The 17,826-nt window shown below is 55.3% G+C and overlaps 1 protein-coding gene across 3 annotated transcripts in view; it reads right to left on the bottom strand.

Moving 5' to 3' along the window:
• MAN1C1 (mannosidase alpha class 1C member 1) overlaps nt 1-17,826 on the bottom strand; it is a 148,372-nt gene that overhangs the window by 23,574 nt on the left and 106,972 nt on the right. Inside the window, exons 1-4 of one of the 3 annotated variants that reach the window (XM_043909289.1) lie at nt 16,653-16,845; nt 11,540-11,655; nt 9,079-9,159; nt 4,409-4,503 (exon numbers count right to left, since the gene is read on the bottom strand). In XM_043909289.1, coding sequence (XP_043765224.1) covers nt 4,409-4,503; nt 9,079-9,159; nt 11,540-11,605 — 242 coding nt within the window. In that variant the 5' untranslated portion in view covers nt 11,606-11,655; nt 16,653-16,845. Of the gene's footprint in view, nt 1-4,408; nt 4,504-9,078; nt 9,160-11,539; nt 11,656-16,353; nt 16,621-16,652; nt 16,846-17,826 lie in introns of those variants that run through there. The other 2 variants (XM_043909288.1, XM_043909287.1) reach the window with 2 other exon arrangements.

The following is a 17,826-nucleotide window of genomic DNA, read 5'->3' as shown; positions in this document are numbered from 1 at the left end:
ACACCTGCTTCCTTGGGTATTACTCTGACTCTGGGCAGGTGGGGAGGGAGGGGTTGCACAGAGGGCAAATTTGAGTTCTAGATAATAAATAAAACAGCTTCCAGATGCAGGCACTGGGGCGGGCTGTCCACATCATGACTGCATTTAAAGCCCACAAGTTTAAGCACCGTTAATCCCTGAGGAAAACAGAGAGGGAAGCGAGCTGCCTTTAGAAGCCCAGAACCAGTAGGTGGTGGAGGCAGGATTCGAATTGAGATCTGTTGGCCTCGGCCTCAGAGGGACCCTCAGGGGTCCCCCAGATGGCCCCATATCCACCCCGAGAGAAGGGGAAGCTGACCCCTCTGTGTCCCTCTTCCCTCCAGGCCAGGAGACCTCTCTCTCCAGCCTGTGACCTCAGTGGGAGCCTCAGGCACCCACAGAGGGCTTCCTGAATAATTGATGCTTCCTGCCCTGGCAGAGAAATTCAAGGTAAACAAACACACAAACAAAAAAGCCCCAGCCATCATCAGCAGTCTTTTGTCCTCCTTTTCCTTACAGGAGCCTCTCCTTCCTTCCCCTCCCTCCCAACGCTCACCCTCCCAAGTGGACCTTTAGTGGTGGAGTCACCCCGGGCAGGGGGCGGTGGGCCAGGCACTTTCCTTTCTGCACGCTGGTCTCACATACTGGCTCCCCCAGGTCCCAGCCAGGGGACCTCAGGCGGGTCAGGGAATTCCTGCAGACCCCGGTCTCCTCATCTGCACACCTCACAGAGTCATGGTAAGTCACAAATTACGCACACGATGACTGTCATTGTAACCATTACGTAATAATGCACATTAAATTATGTTGTCTGTTAGAGTTAAGTTCTTGATATGTGCCAGGCAGCAGCAGTATCTTATTTTACCTTCACATCCAACTGCAGGGGTAGATAGCAAGATTCTTATTTCACAGGTTAGGACAGTCAGAGTCAGAGAGGGGAAGACACTTTTCCAAGGTCACACAGTAACTGAGTGTGTTAGCTGAGCTGAAACCAAATCCAAATCCTAGGTCCTCTGTGCCCCTAATGCATCCATTCTGGGCGGCATCCATTCGGAGACCAGGAGGTCTTCTGATCAGCCTGTGACTGGTGGGCTGACGGAAGCGGGTCTGCTCCCCTTCCTGCCTTTTAAGCCTGCAAGTGGGCTTGCAGCCTGCCTTCTCTCCCCTGGCATGAGGGGCTGCTCCATAATACCCCTCCCCAGCCTGGCAGAAGCTTCCGTGTGTGTACACATGTGTATCGTATCAACACAATCATTAATTCTGGAACCAGACAGAGACTGGATTCTAATTTCTAACTTTGCTGCTGTGTGACCTTGGGTAAGTTACCTTACCTCTCTGAGTCTGTTTCATCACTTTAAAGCGGGGTCCATGTGGTTGCTGTGTGATGAAGAGAGAGAATCTGTAAGGTCGTGCCTGGGACACAGTGACCATTAGACAAACCTGCATAATTATTACCACATGGATGCACGTGTGTGGCAGAGTGTGCACTTGTAAACACATATTTGGGTGTGAATCTGTGCACACAGGGATGGGAGAGAGTGTGTGACAAAGGTGAGGCTGGATCTGAGACTTCATGATTAGGGTGAGTGGCAGTGGGGTGCACGCGTGTGTGTGAGCCTGAGTGTGTGAAAGCTACCTGGAGAGGCTGACTCAGCTGCAGAGGCCCTGGGACTGGACACCTCCCCTCTCCCAGAGTCCAGTGGTCCTGCAGGTCAGAGGTCACGGCTGCCCCCTGCCTCTGCCTCCCAGGCCTGACGCCAGGGAGGAGGAGTGGTCACGCTTACTCAGGGACCACCAGCCCTCAGGGTCCTCCTCCTAGTTACTGCCCCTCCTCCTGGGGCCCCAGGCAGAGCTGCCCAAGGCCAGCCCCATGCTGGGCAGGGGCAGCAGCGTGGACCCCGCTCGGCCAGCAGGCCCTGTCCAAAGGCAACACTCAGCACCACGCCCCCAGGGCTGTATACATCCCTGACGCTTTCCCTGGTGGAACCAGGATGCATTTTTAGCAACAGACTCTCTTACCCAGAAAATGAGAGGGAGGTGTTGCCAGGAAATATGCATTTACATACATATGTATACAGCACTGGCAGCATGCAAACAGCCTAAAAATAAATGCGCTTTCTTAATCAGAAATGTCAGGATCTGTGTGAGATCAGGTCTGGGCTCTGAGGGACCCGGGAAAGGCAGGCGGCCAGGGCCGTGGTGTGTGGGGCTTGCTGGGGGTCAGGGGAGGTGGGTGCCACACATGAGGAGGGAGGGGTGCCTGAGCTAAGGTCTTATCCCGACCCCGAGCAGGAAGGCCCGAGAAGCTAGACCCAGGACAGAGTAAGAATCACAGGGTGCTTATGTCTTGGCTCCGAGACATCTGGCCATGTTTCTCCAGAATCAGTGTTTGTGGGAAAGGAACCTGAAAAGAGATCCAACTGTCCACCTCTGAGAAGTCAAGCCTGGCACCGAGATGGTGCTTCGATGGGTCCCTAGGGTTCCTCGCTGGCCTGTTACAGAGGCTGAAGTGACATCACTCCCCAGGAATCCTTTCAGACCAGAGATGGTAAGTCAAGATGCCCAGCAGGCTGAGTCCCCTCTTCTTTGCAAGGTCCTAGAGGGTGGGACCTCCTCCGGACAGACAGGGGCGGTGGGGACTCTACTGGAGCCCAGAGATTCTGCCTACCCTCTCCTGTGGGGCTGAGATTCGTGAGATAAGAAACTGCTTCAGGAGATGGGACAGGAAGTTCAGTGTGATGGAAATATTACAGCCCTTCCCCCAGGGTCGGGCTGTAGCAGGGCCTAAAGGACAGCCCCAGAGGGCTCCCTGGGTGCCTGGGGACGGGCTCGTGCCTTCTACTGAGACTCCTGGCTCTGTTCCACGCAGCGATGGGCAGCAGGGTTCCTGCCTGAGGGAGGGCCAGGTGGGCATCAGGAGCACAGCTGTTGATCGTAATGAAATGACTTAAAAGTTGGCCCCATTACCTGTGAGCTAGAAGACCTTGGGCAGCGGCCATAACATAAATACCGACCCTAAAGGACTGCTGTGCGGAGTGTGATAGGTGAGGTGATGAGCGAAACTCTCGGCATGATGCCAGGCACAGAGTGACTGCTCAATAAACGTCGGAATCAGCAATCATCAGAGTCGGCCTCTCGTCCCACACATGGTGCCTCAAGTGAACATGTGCGGAAGGAGTGAAAAAGCAAGGGGACAGGTGTCCTGCCCTCAAGAAGCCCCAGGGCTGGTGGGGGAACGTGGAGGATAGGGGAAATGAGGGCCACACGAAGCAGAGAGGGTGCCAGGTGGCCAGGCGAGGAGGTGAGGATGCTTTTGGCTTCTGGAGAAGGTGGCATCTGAGCTGGTGGCCAGAGAAGCGGTGAGAAGCCCAGGGGACAAAAAGATGGAGGGCAGGCAAGGCAGTGGGGTGCACAGTGGTCTCCAGGAGCAAGCTGCATGCTCCTCAGTGGTCTTAGGGCCTGCTGGCCACTGTTCCCTTGACTTTCACCCCCCTCTTCCCCTCTGGGAAGCAGTGGGACGCAGGTAAGTCCCCGAAGGCTTTGGAGCGGGCTGGAGCTACAGCCTGGCTCCACCTGCTCCAGCCATGTCCCCCAAGGTCCTGTCCACTCTGGCTCTGGGACTTGGTGAACGTCCAGAAAGACAGTAGCTCCCACACTGAATTAAGCAACCCATCGGGAGGGAAAATGATGGAAGCGGCCAGTGAAAATCAATGGCCAGTAGAAAGAAGCATACCTGTGGTTTCTTGTTTGGTGGAGTCACATGCGATATTTTGGGTCTTATCCAACACTTCTGGTATAATCCACATTTTTTTTGCGAGGAGAATTTGCTTTTATAGGGGGGACTCACAATAAATATTATTGAAAATAGAGTGGGCTCATGCCCTAGGTGGCCCTTTACTGGCTTATATGACCTCAGCCAGGGTCTTTCCTCCTTGGAGTCTGAGCCTCCATGGGGTCGATGTTTCAAGAAGCCCCTCGAGGCTCCTGAGACTTAGCTCTGAAAGGGGCTGAGGGTGAGGGTCAGCAAACCAAGGTCCCTCTGTCCATGGTCCTGACTCCCCAGCGGCTGCGGGTTCCTGCCCGTGGTGGGAGGTGTGATGTCCCTCCTGGCCAGGGATCCCAGCGGGGGAGGGGGGTGGTTGGGGCACAGCTGTGGGGCTCTGAGTCATGGCAGCATTACACGCGGATCCCAGAGGCACGGCGACCCCCTCTCCACACCAGGAAGATCAGGGGAGCCCTTGGCTAAGGCTGGCTTTCACTATGCCACCCACTCCCTGTGATTCCCACACCAGAATCACTGCCCTCCACCCCCCCCTCCCCGCCACCCTGTGCCTCAGTTTCCATGCAGATGCGGCCAAAGCCACAATGGGGAAACCAGAAGGCAACCTACCTTTTGAAGTTCACCACGCCTTTTGGGATTCCCGTGGGGGTGTCGAAGGCCGGCAGGAGTTTCTCTCCCAGCTTGATGGCCTTTATCCGGAACACCTGGAAAGGAAGGGTCAAAGGGCACTGTCAATCCTGGCAGATGAGCCCGCCAAGGCTGCTGGACCCAGAGTGGGAGGGTTATTAGGCTCCGGGGTCAAATAGGCCTGGACGTGAACCTGACTCCATGATTTTCTGGCTCGACTCCCCTCCTCGTTTGTAAATAATCGAGGACCATACTACCTTCCTCAGAGGGTTGCTGGTGGCAGGAACATCAGATAACGGTTGTAAAGCACCTACTGTGGTGTCAGGACCAGGATGAAAAGGCTCAGTGATGATGCTGTGATCAGGGTGACCGTCGGGAAGACGGAGCAATCAGGGCAGCCGTCACCAGTGTCAGCGCCAGCCTGCACTGCGGCACCCGAGCAGCCCGGGCTGAGCACACGGGAAGCACCTTCGGACAGGATATAAGGGGCACTGGACTGGGAGCTCCAGGCCTTGCTCCCCAACTTGGCTTCCGTGCGCTTCTCAGCAAACCTCTGCCTTCCCCCACGCCGTAAAGCCAGGGGAAGGGCCTTTCCCCGCTGACGTTCTGCCCACTGGTCCCGTTTTACAGCAGGAAAGGTGAATGGCTAACCCAGGGATATGATGGCTGGGGGGCCCTGCCCAAGGCTCTGGGCCCCTCAAACTGTTCTGATTAATTCAAAATCACCTGTGACCCTCTGAGGAAATAAATCATCAAGGAAGTTGCAACAACTTAACTTCATGGCTATTTATTCCAGTGTTGTTTACAATAGTAGAAAAAGTGGAAATACACTAAATATCAAGTAACAGGCAAATAGTGAAATTATGGCTTTTAAGTGCAACCACTGAAGTGATGTTGGAGACGGTTATTTTATAGCAAAAGAAAGGGGTTTATGATCTATTAAGAGAAAATATTTCACAATGGTGTAATTCAACTTTCACATGAGGAAAGGTTGGGAAAACGCTGAAATATTAACAATGGTCTTCCCAAAGGACTAGGCTCATGGAGGATTTTTATTTTCTTCTTTTGGTTTATCTCTATTTTCTGTGCTATTTTTACAATAAAAGCAAACCCACAAAAACATTATTTATTTTTTTAAAAAATGAGATGCAAGTCCCCAAGCAACCACTCCTGGTGAGACAACAAGCATTTCCTTTCACTTCGGGGCTCCAAGGGGGTCTCAGTGCACTGACGCCTCTGTGTGTCGTTGCAAGACGAAGTGTTCCTGAGGTCTCTCCTTCTAACACATGCAATTTATAGCTGCTCAGGCAGCTGTCTGGGGACCACAGTGGAGAAGGAGTTTGTGACCACCACCTGGGATGTGGATTAGAGGGCTCTGTGGAGAGGTGTGGGTGGTTCTTGTTTAGGAAGGAGGGTGGGCGGGACGGAGGGAGACACAATAATTGCACCTGGGGACTGGCTGTGATGGGTGAGAGAGATGATAATGTCCAGTGCCAGACAGTGGGTCCGAGAAGTGGGTACAGGGGCAGCTCGGCAGAATCCCGAGGGAGTTTGTCTAGACACCAGATTCCAAAGCCTTGAGTCACCCCAGAAGCCACTGGTTCAGTAACAAGGGGCTCTTGTTTGAAGGTCCTAATATCTTCATTTGACCCCCAGGGGGGCTGAGCACAGAGGCACAAAGGAACCCACAGGGACCTGAGAGAAGGCTGGGGCTCCAGGCTGCCCTCTGCTCGAGGACTCCACGCTAACTCCTCTGAAATGCTCCTCTCTGCCAGCAAACCGCATCTCCTTTGGAAGGCCCTCCTGCTGACTGCTACAGCAGGGTCTCAAGCATCCCAGGGAGGACGCTGGGGGACTGTGTAGATAGGAGTAGTACCATGGGGAATAGAAAGCCGGTCCGCCTTATTGTTTGGAAATGATGTGTCTTATCTACGTGGCCTTCAATCCTTGCCACAGCCTTGGGGAAGACAAAACCGAGTCTCAGAGAAGCAATTTGCCCAAGGTTGTGGAGCTCTGTTACGTGGCTCTTTTCCAGGCCACCACGCTGCCTCACCAACACAGAGAGATTCAGTCTCAGACAGTCATGATAATCAACGGGCAGTGGCCTCCTAGCTCCAGAACAGAGGTGAGAGAGACCGGCAGGAATTATGTGCCACAGAGTGGAAAGCGCTCTGGACTGGGAGTCAGAGCCCAGGTTTGATCTCCCAGCTGGGCAGCTGCGTGACCTTGGGTGAGGCATGTGCTGTCTCTGAGCCTCCTCTGCACAAAGGAACAGTGATGTGTGCCCTGGCTGCTTCAGAGAGTCTTCTAGAAATCAGAAGAGAGGATGTACATAAGTGAATGTGCTACATAAGCTGTAAAGTGCTCTGAGAATTTCACTCGATGCGGCCGTAGCTGTACTTGTCATTCTCCTGGGAGCGGAGTCTCAGGGACTCCACCTCCTGCAGGTTCCCTCTGTAGCAAGAAAGGCCTCAGCACCGGAAGGGATGTGGGGGCTCCTTCATCGTTCATTCCACAAACACTCGTGGGAACAGCCCACCCCACAGATGGGCGAGACGGAGGAGGAGAGGGGAGGTCGTCCTCACCCTGGTGTGGCCAAGTCCCGGTGACAAGCAGTGATGCCGGGCCAGGCTGAGCAGAGGCTAGGACCCAGGCCGCGGCAGGAAGGCCACAGGAGCCTGTGTGACCTGCACCAGATGGCGCTCTAGGTCTCGGTCTGCACGCCTGCCAGGGCAACCTGGTCTCTGCCACATGGAGGGAGGGGTCCGGGAGGCGTGTCTGGGGGGTTGAGGCAGCGCCAATCACCCAGGAGCCTGCCTGCTCAGGGGCTCTGCACCGATCAGATCAGGCTCTCTTGGGGCCTCCTGGACCACGGTGCTCACACCACATCCCACTGCCTGCTCTGCCCCCCAGAAATCATTGGTCCCACACCTACCCCGGTGGGCCCTGAGCTGTATCACTCCTCCCCCATCGTGGACAGGAGGCTGGGGAGTGCCTAGGCAGAGCCTGGTGCCTTTCTCAACTCCACGTCATTTTCCTGTCCTGGGGTTTTTCAAATGACATTCAGGCATTGGGTGGCTTGCAGGGTTCCCCTGGACCATCAGTTCAGTTCACTCGCTCAGTTGAGTCTGACTCTTTGTGACCCCATGGACTGCAGCATGACAGGCCTCCCTGTCCATTACCAACTCCCAGAGTTTACTCAAACTCATGTCCCTTGAGTTGGTGATGTCATCCAACCATCTTTCTCTGTTGTCCCCTTCTCCTCCTGCCTTCAATCTTTCCCAGCATCAGGGTCTTTTCCAATGAGTCAGTTCTTCGCATTAGGTGGCCAAAGTAATGGAGTTTCAGCTTCAGCATCAGTCCTTCCAAAGAATATTCAGGACTGATTTTCTTTAGGATGGACAGGTTGGATCTCCTTGCTGTCCAAGGGACCCTCAAGAGTCTTCTCCAACACCACGGTTCAAAAGCATCAATTCTTCGGCGCTCAGCTTTCTTTATAGTCCAACTCTCACATCCATCATTTGAGGACAAATTGGTACAAGCAGGAATCTCTGCTTAGGAGATCAGGCTTGAGGGAGAGGGGCCCTGAGTGACTGCAGAGATCGAGGGCTCACTGCTGCCTCCACACCCCTGGCGTCCGGGGAAGCCCAGTGACTTCCTCCGGCAGCGGCGGCAGAGGCTCCCCGCCGGCAGGGAGCAGGACCATTGTTGGTCTCTAAGTGGACACAGCGGTGATGCGCAGAGCACTGCAGCCCTCTGGGTAATGGACACATGACTGACGGCTGACCCATGTGCTGGGGACTCAGCCAGCTTGCCCCTCAATCCTCAGACACTCCCAAGGGATGAAGTCCCCCCAGCTCTGTGATCTCAGGGTTCCTTACAGTGCAGAGAACATGGGCTCTGGAGCCTTTCAGCCCTGGGCCCGAACTCTTTCCGTTTCATCCCATTTCATAAGCGCTCTCTGACTCCATGGGCTTAGGATCACCCCACGGAGGGGAAGGCAGGAGGCCCAGGAGCGGGAGAAGGAACTTGCTCAAAGCCACAGGCAGGTGCTGCATGCGGGTGAGAGGAAGGTTTTCCTACTCCGTGACCAGGGCTCCACCTTCTCGCCTCACTTCAAGGCTCTCCTTCTGGAAGCCAACGCAGCTCGCCTGGGCTGAGTGGCCAGCAGTGGCTGCCCACCTCCCTGGTCAGCCCCTTGAGACCTGGAGCTGGTGTCTGGCCCTGGAGCAGAGGACAAGGGATGGCTGTAGAGCAGGCCGAGGCCCAGGGGCCCGAGGCGGAAGTGGGGAAACAATGGTCTTGGCTTTGTCAGTCCTGAGAACCAACATGTGTGAAAACCAGCCCAGCAGCAATCCAAGCCCAGAGCAAGCCCGGATGTTGAGGGTTCCACGAGGGGAGCTGTGCAGATGGTGAGCAGACTCAGCGCTGCCCTTAAAGATTTACCACTGACTCTGGGAGCCAGTTCTGAGCAGCAGAGTGGACACGCTGGACAGAAGAGGAGGCAGAATCTGCAGGTGGCCCTATGAAGACGGGATGTGGGTCCCCTGGAACCCCTGTTTCCTTGTTGGTAAAACAAGGGGGGTGGGGTTGCTGTTCTCCCAAGCCCTCTTCAGCCAGGATGACCCAGGGGCCTCAAGAGGCCAACTCACCTCCTCTCCCGTCAGGTAGAAGGCTGAGAGGAGTCCTCCAATGTACCGGATGTTCACTTCGAACAAAGACGCTTCTCCACTCTGCAGGGCAGAAATATGGGGAGGGCAGAGGGGACATACATGAGATCTCCTCAGGGGTTCCTGGGGCCCACTGGGCCCTTGAGACAGGTCACACCTGCTACCCACCGCCTCTGCCCCACTGGCCTGGCCACACTTGGGCCAGGCTCCAAGCCCTCGCCCAGCAGGCCAGGCTCCCTGCGGTGGGGGTTTTCAGAGCAAAAGGCGAGAGGGATCAGCACCTGCCTGGCGGCAGCTACCGCACATTTACAGAGTTCCAAATAAACACTGGGCTTGGCTTCCTTCCCCGGCCCTTGCCAGAGGCCATCGGAGCAAAGTTATGCCTGGCTGCTCTCCAAGGAGCTCGAGAACACGCCAGGGGAGCTGCCGGCTGAAGCTTAGCCCGAGGACTGACCAATCCTCTCCCAGTCTGGCCCCCTCCCCTCCCCGAGGGACGCCCCCCTTGACTTCGCAGGAGGCTGGTGTGGTCCTTCTTCGGGGTAACAGGGCAAGCAGAAGGTTCTCAGAGGAGGTTCTGGGGCAAAAGGAGGGCTGCCAGGCAGATCTTGACAGGCAATGAGCACTTCCTCAGCCTCTGCTCTGTAGCCCTCAGGCTACACCCACACTCGCCTTCAACACTGTTGTTTTCTTTCTGAAGCCTGGACGGCAAAGCAGGGGTGTCAGAGCATCGTGCCAAGGCCCAGATCTGGCTTAATATCCCACCTGAGCCACTTTTGGCTTCTGGACTTTGGGCAAGATATTCAGCCTTTCCCGCTCCGAGTTTCCTCTTCCTGAGCAGGTGGATAGGAGATGCTGACTGGGCAGGGGAGAGGCCTGCACAGTGCCTGTCCAGGGCTGGGTGTGGCTCCATAAAGGTACCTGCTATTATCCCCCCCTTTCTTCCGAGGGCTCCCTTTGCACGCTTCCCACATTGCAGTCTTTTGTTATTGACGGCAATGATGGCCATCCTTTTATCTGGGAGAGCTTTTCCATTAACAGAGCACTTGCAAAGCTACTCCTCTCTTTTGCCTTCCAGTCCTTGGTGAAGTCATCACTCCCACCTTTCAGATGAGAAAGCCCAGTCTCAGAGAGGTGAAGAGCCCCCACCTGGCTTTCTTCCAGGGACACTCCCTAACTGTCCCCAGGCTGCCTGAATGTCCCTAGGCTCCCCAGCCCTGCCACCACCCGGCCCCTTGGGCCTGCAGCCCACTCTATTCCCACCATCTGCTTAGGGGTCCAGATGGGCTATGGAGCCACTCCTTCCTTCTCCCGCCTCTGCTCCCATAGGAAATGGGAGGATTCTGAACTTCTTCCCCTCATCCAGACTGGCAGAAGTCATAACAAGCTTTGAAATCATCGCAGGGAGGATGGCATCACTTTATCCACACTGGACTTCACAGTGTGTTATAAAATGCTTTTTACAACCCTCCATGGTCGTCCATCCTTACAAGCCTGTGAATTAGGCACCAGCATCGCCCCGTCTTTCGGGTGGGAAACTCAGGCCCAGGAAGGTCACATGACTTTTTCCCAGCCTGCGGGCCGAGCCGGAGGCTCCCCTGTAGCGTCGCTCTCCCAGACCTTTTCCACTTTGTCTCTCTGCCCTGCTCCACTGTGACACGGTCCCCTCTAGGAGCAGAGGCGTCCACTCTGCCAGGAGTTACAGGAGCCGTCCCAGTTCACAGCAGGACCTGTCATTCGTGGAGCCCCAGCTGGAGCCTGATGGTGGACTTTGACGTGGCTCCACCACCTGTCTCCACGTCCTGCTCCCCCAGACCACCTAAACGGCTTCTCCCTGCGGGGAGCTGAGACTGCCGGGATGGATCTGTCACTTTAGTCCAGGCTGGGAGATCACTGGGAGAGGCAGGCATCTGGTATTTAAGGCGTTTGTACCATCCATACACGTGAGCGGTCCCTCCCCAAGGTCTGGTCCTTGAGGTCCTGAGCAGGGTTGCCTGCAAAGGCTGGAGACCAAGAGGGTCCCAGACCTGGCCATGGGCCTCACACCAGACGGCCTCCGTGCCCCCTCACCTGTCTCAAGAGGGCAGCGCAGGGGCACGTAGGTGCGAGCTCCGGCTCAGGGCAGCTCCAAGCAGATAGCCACCTCTCCCTCCCCAGAGTCGCTTCCCCTGTTGCTGCTGTTCTGTCTAATGGATTCAGCCCCAGAAGGAGCTTCCTGTGTGGGAGCAATGTGCCTGGAGTTCAGGCTAGTAAATACTCATGGGCTGGCGGGACATCCCCCACCTTAAGGCTGGTCACAGGGAAGGGCACTTGGCACAGAGTGTTGGGAGTCCTGGCTCTGAGAATGCCCTGCTGGGCAGCCTGGGTCTCAGAGATGGGAGGCGAGCTGGTGGCTGACCTCTCAGGCCCCTTCCAGTCCTAGTACCCTAGGAGGTCTTGGACTCACCACGTTCAGGTGGAAGCTCTCTTCGACCCAGGCCTTGGCCTCCTGGAACTCCTCCTTCAGCTCCATGAGGTAGAGAGTGTCGAGGGAGTCGATGACCGTGGCCCCGCTGAGGCCTCCTGCAGGCACAGAGGATGCAGGGTATGACCCAGGGTCATTCTCATCCTTTCCACCCCAACCATAAGCCACCATTTGCCAGGCCTCCTCTAAATACCCAGGCAGGCTCCCAGGCACAACTCGGGGAGACCCCAGGCCACCAGCCTTTAAAGGCACATCTGGGACCCAGAGTCCTCCCTTTGGTTCCTCCTCAGGGCAGCAAAGAGGGGGTGGTGGGTCGGGGAGACAAGTTCAAGGATTGAGCAGCTTCCCAGACCTTGGTTCACTTTTCCATCTGCAGTAAGTCAACTATCAGCGCCAGGCGGGCACCTACCACATTTCTGTGATGCCGCAGGGTGAGCAGAGGGGTGGGTGAACTGGTATTTAGTCTACAAAATCTTAAAAAATGTGCTAGTCCTCTGACTCTTCAATTCCATTCTTTATTTTATGCTAGGAAAAAAGATGTTCATAAATATTTACCCAGGAAGGTATTTATTGCAGTAACATATAATGGGTGAAAAAGTGAAAAGTGAAAGTGTTAGTCACTCAATCGTGTCTGACTCCTTGTGACCCCATTATAGCCCACCAAGCTCCTCTATCCATGGAATTCTCCAGGCAAGAATACTGCAGTGGGTAGCCATTCCCTTTTCCAGTAGATCTTCCCAACCCAGGGATAGAACCCAGGTCTTGCAGGCAGACCTTGAAGGCAGATTCTTAACCATCTGAGCCACCAGGAAAGCCCCAAATATAATGTGTAAATGTTGGGGGAAAAAAGCTCCAAGTCCAATAATAGGGCATTAGTTACACAAATTGTGGCTTATGTACAAACTAGGACACCATGCATACATTCACACAAGTGAGGAAGACTATTAGTTGGGGAGATATTCACAGGATCTGATAAGCTAAAAAGATTAAATTGCAAAAAAAAAAAGCAGAGTATAATTTCTTTACTGTTTGCCAGTATGGACAAGCTGGTACAGAATTAAGTCTGGCAGGAAGTGATTCAGTGGTTATCTCTGAGGGTGAGGATTACAGGTGCTTTTTGATTGCTTCTAGCTCATGGATTATTTTTATAACCAGAAATTTATTTCTGCCTAAAAAAAAAGAAAAAGGAAAGACGGTTTGAGCAAAGAAACCAAACACATGCACAAACTAAAGCATCCATGGCCACCCCTGGGCCTCAGACTCCTGTCTTGGGAGTAAAGGCAGAGAAAACTGTACAGTTTCCCCCTCACAAGCCAGACAGAAAAGCAATGAGAAGACCTCCCCATGTGGGACAACAGCGCGTGGCTTGTAGAGGATGGTGAAGGAGGAAAGGGGGGAGAAAGATGTGTTTGGTGCCACCTGGAGGGCTTCCTGGAAGAGACGGCAGGCTCCCATCAACTCTGTCCTACAGTCATCACAGGCAGCAGTAACTTCCTACAGGGACTAGGGGGTAACTTAAGAGTATTGTTCCTTCAGCGTACTCCTTGCAGAGGCTCAAAGCACTGAGCCGCGCAGGCTCTGCCTTCCCCCAGAGGCCGCCAGAGCTGGCCAACGGGGGCTGAGCCCCACTTGAGTTTGAAGCACGGCTCTGCGGGCCCTCCTGCATTCAGAGCTAGTGTCTGATCTCCTTAATTAATGCTTCCCTAACCGCTCACTTGTGTTGACTTTGCAGAGTAATTCCTATGAAACTCAAACACTTAACCACCTCTCTAGGCCGGGCAAGGTCAGATAAAAGGCGTGCCCTGGAAAAAGATGGGAGGTAGACCCGGGAGAAGTTGGCAGAAAGTTAAATCTGGAGGTTAAAGAGCCATTTCCAGGGGGAAGGGTTTTGCAAGGAAGAGTAGAGGGTAGGGAGGGCTGGCGGGGGGTGGGTGGTGGGGGTGCGGGGGAAACGACTTGCTTCCCAGTCCAGAGGCATGTGTCCTGGGAGGGCTTTGGCATTTGGGTTGAACTGAATTTCCAGAATATCAACCCCTCCCACACTTAAGCATTAATAGGAAAACATACTCAAAGCCAAACAAAATTGATCTTTTCCTGGTTTATCCCAGCTGCTTCTAGGCAGGTGTCCAAGGCCGAACACAGTTCGTGGGAACTCTGGACCCTCCTGAGGTACTCAGGCCTTGGGACACGGATGGGCCACACGTGGACAGAGACATGCCCAGACCCAAGAGTGCTGGCCTGGCATCCATGCTCCAGGCTCTGATGCCGGGGCCCCCTTCCCGTTCACCACAGAGCCTCAAACCTGAGTTCTTCAGGGCCTGGAGGAATTCTTGAGATCCCCCCTTGCCTCACCCCTAGATTTCATAGATGAGGACCCCAGAGAGATCCCCTTAAAGTTTAGGCCAAGGGAAGAGAGAAGCCCCAGGCTGGGCCACATGTAATATGTTTTCCGTATGAGGGCGTCTCGGTTCGCTGGGAAACAATTTCGGATCTGCTAGCTGAGCCCGCTTCCTGGCGGGGCCCGGAGGCTGCTCTGACCAGTGAGAAGAGAAGCCCAAGCTGTGTGTCCTTCAGGGCCAAGGGCGAGGCGGCCCAGAGTATCTGATTCCTGGATCCTGCCTCCGGGCTGGCGGGTGTTTTCACCCCGTGCGCCCTCCGTCTCCTGGGTTGACCCTGAGCCCAGAGGCCCCGGGACCTCGGCTGGGCCAGGAGGGCAGCCAGGGCGCCTTGTGATCAGCTGTGCTCCCGAACGCTCCCGAGGCCGCTCACTAAGAGATCTGTTGGCAGGGTTCTGCCCCGGCTCTCAGCTTCCTCTCACCCCGCCCCCCGCCACCACCCTGCTGGGCCGCAGGCCAGCAAGTCACTTATTGGAAAGCTTTTCGTTTCAGGCCAGAGGTTACCTGGTGGCCCAGCCGCCAGGCAGGAAAGAAGGCATGATCCCGAAGTCAACTCTATCTGCACCTGCGGCCCGTCTGGGGTGGCTCCCCCAGGGAAAAGGAGATCCGTCCGTTCAGTCAACAGGCCCACAACTTGTCAGGAAAGAGCCAGAGGGGTGCAGAGAGTCAGGCAGCTGGCTTGGCAGCTTTCCTGGGCTGGGGCAGCCCACTCTCCCAGCTCTAGCTCTGAACTAGTGTTCACAAAGGACACCGCTGGCTCCTCTTTCTGCCAGGGCGGGAGGCAGTGGTGGTGGTGGTTCAGTGGCTAAGTCGTGTCTGACTCTGGCGACCTCATGGACTGTAGCCCTCCAGGCTCACTCTATCCATGGGATTCTCCAGGCAAGAACACTGGAGTGGGTTGCCATTTCCTTCTCCAGGAATCGAGGCAGTGGGGTCTGTTAAAAAAACAAAAAAACCAAACCACAGCTCTGGGTTCAAATCCCAGATTGGGTCAGCAACACATCTCCTCTTAAGTGCCAAAGTTCTCATCTGTAAAATGAGGTAAAGACCCCTGGGCCGGGGTACTGAGGAGCCACTGAAGGTTCCTGAGCTGGGACAAGGGTATCATATAATGCCCAGCCTAAATACACTTGTATGTGTCTGGCACAGAGTAAGTGCTTGACATATCGGTTCACTGCTTTTATTTCTGGGGTCCCTTAGCTCACCTTGAAATGCTGGTCTGGCCCAGGGAGGCATGGGTTCACATCCTGGCTCCGTTATGTACTAGCTGTGTGACAGGGCAAGTCACTACCTCGCTGAGCCTCGTTTTTCTCATCTGCAAGAGGGGGAATACAGCAGGACCAGCCTGGTAAGGCTGCCGGGAGGGTGAAGTGTGGCGGCAGATGAAAAGGAGCTGGAACGATGTTGGGTACACGTGCTTGCCCCCACAAGCAGAAGTGTGGCCCTCTGTCCCCAGCTGGCCCTGGGCAACCCCTACACAAAGTCTTCTAGGGTCACTGAGGCCTTGTGACGATCCTGCAGTACTGGTTTCTCACCACCCCGTGGGCACCAGACGCAGCTTGTAAAAGTCTTGACCTCAACTTAAAGGAAAAGCGTCACACGGGTCCCACCTATGTCTGCTGCTTCCCACCCCGGACTTGGCTGTGCATCTGCCTCCAAAAAGGTCTGCCTGCCTCCCAGGCCTCTCCAATTCACCCTGTACATTGTCACCTTACCTGTCTTCCTAAAACCAGACCCACTGTGCCCCTCCCCAGCTCAGGAGCCTTCAAAGGCTTTGCAGTGCCTATGCAACAACTGGGGACAGAGGGTGAGGCCTTTTGGGTCTGAGTCCAGTGGATCTGGCTAATATCATCTCCCATCCAGCTCTGCTTCTGGACACAGGCTGCATGCTCTGGCCTCCCTACGTTTGCATGTGTGGTCTCCTCTGACAAGAGAGCTTCTCTGTGCATCTGGGCACACACAAAGCTGTCACCTTCTTCAAGGTCATCTCCCACTGGCAGCCTTCTCTGATTGCACCCAGCCAACCTCCTCCTGCCCAGAGAGCTCCCATAGGACTTTCCCAGGCCTCCCACTCAGGTGTCCTTCATTCCTGCCCTGTACTGTACTTCGCTGAGCAGTACATTCCCACTAACTAGACAGAACTCCTTGAGGCCAAACGCTCCCAAGGCTTCTCTCACACCCCTTCCCTGCAGCCCCGAAGACCAGAGCCCCCAACCCCAATGCCACCGACCATTCCCTGCAGCCTCAGCACCTGCCCTGACTTCTGTGACACTTCTGCAAACTCTGCTAGGGATCGTCTTCCCCATCTCCCCTTCTCCTGGGGGATCTAGAGCCCGCCCAGTGCCTCCTCGGCCAGGAAGCCACCATGATCCTCCCCCCACAATCTGCATGAAGTCTTACCCTCCGGGAGACGTCCTCACCAGCCCCTCGGGGCCCACCCTCTAGGCTCGTGCACGCTCATCTCCACTCTCATCACCATAACGGAGCTGTCCATCTACTGCCCTGTCCTCTGTAACAGCAGGGGCTCAGTCTGCAGCAGGGTCGCCTCCAGGCTCAAGAGACAGCGGCCAGTGGAGTGGGCCGACAGGAGGGAGGAGACCAGGCTGGCCATCTCCTGCACGGACTCCCTGCCTCGCGCTGGCTCTGGGGTGGGTCTTGGCCTTCAGGACGCCCCTCTTCCTCTTGCTTCTCCTTCTCACCTTGTAGTTGCTTTTTCCCAGTCTCCTCTGCCGGTTCTTCCTCATTGCCAGGCCTTGAAAGCCTGGGGCTCTGTCCTTAGGCCTCTTGTCTGTTCTCCTTCCTCTTCTTAGTGACTCAATCTGATCTCATGGCTTAAATACCATCCACATGCTGATGACTCCCAGATTGAAATATCCAGCCAGGACCTTGACCTCCAGCCCAGACTCACTATCCAACACGCCTTACTCACACTTCCACTTGGAGATCTAGAGACACCTCGACTGGAACTTGTCTGAAGGCAAACCCTGCCCCGCCCTCCCAACCTGCCCCTCCCACAGTCCTCCCACCTCGGTGAATGCCAACCCCCTCCTCCCAAGAGCTGTGGCCCAAGCCCTGGATTCTTCATCTCTCGCCCCCACATCTTATCCCGCAGCAAATTTTGGTGGCTCTGTCTTCATAAGAGCTTCAGCCTCCACCCACTCCTCACCTCCTCTGGCCTTCCACCTTCAGAAATGCAAGTCATGTCATGCCTTTCCTCTGTTCAAAACCCTCCCAGGCCGCCCCCCACCCCCCACTGCCTGGGGGGCTATGATCCTGCCCTGGCTTCCTCTCTCTGCCTGGCCTCCCTCCCTCCACACCAGCTGCTTGTTGCTCCCGGAGCCCTCCAAGCCCTAGAGCCTTGGCCTTGGCACTTGTGATAGCTCTTCCCTCTCTCCTTTATCCTCAGCGCCTTTATCCCTGGCAACGTTACACACGGATCTGCTTCCCTGTTTACTGTCTCCCCAACGGAGTGTAAACTGCTGGAGGGGAGGCTCTGTTCTATGCACTGTGGTCCTCCACTGTCTAGAACACTTCCTGCCCATCACAGGTGCCTGATGAGTATTTTGCAATAATGGGGCCCCTTCCCGGGGCAGGGAAGGCTTCGAAGGGGCTGTGGCTCATTCATATCTTTCCATGTTCAGCTACAGTCTGGCACCCAGAGACATTAAAGGTAAATGTGTGGGTTGGACAGACTGAACCTATCACGTGGGCATCTTCAGTGACCACGTTCAGGGCAGCTTAACTCTGTGCTCTAGGAGCTGGTGCCAATAGACAGAGGACACCCTCCCAGCAGGCTGTGGCCAGATCAGCCAGAGTGGTTGAGTGGGTCCAGACCACTGCCCTGCACAGAGCTATCTATCTCACATGTCAGGT

The sequence above is a fragment of the Cervus elaphus genome, chromosome 8, assembly GCF_910594005.1.
Source record: "Cervus elaphus chromosome 8, mCerEla1.1, whole genome shotgun sequence".
Classification (NCBI taxonomy): Eukaryota; Metazoa; Chordata; class Mammalia; order Artiodactyla; family Cervidae; genus Cervus; species Cervus elaphus.
This window is presented reverse-complemented; position numbering and strand designations above follow the sequence as displayed.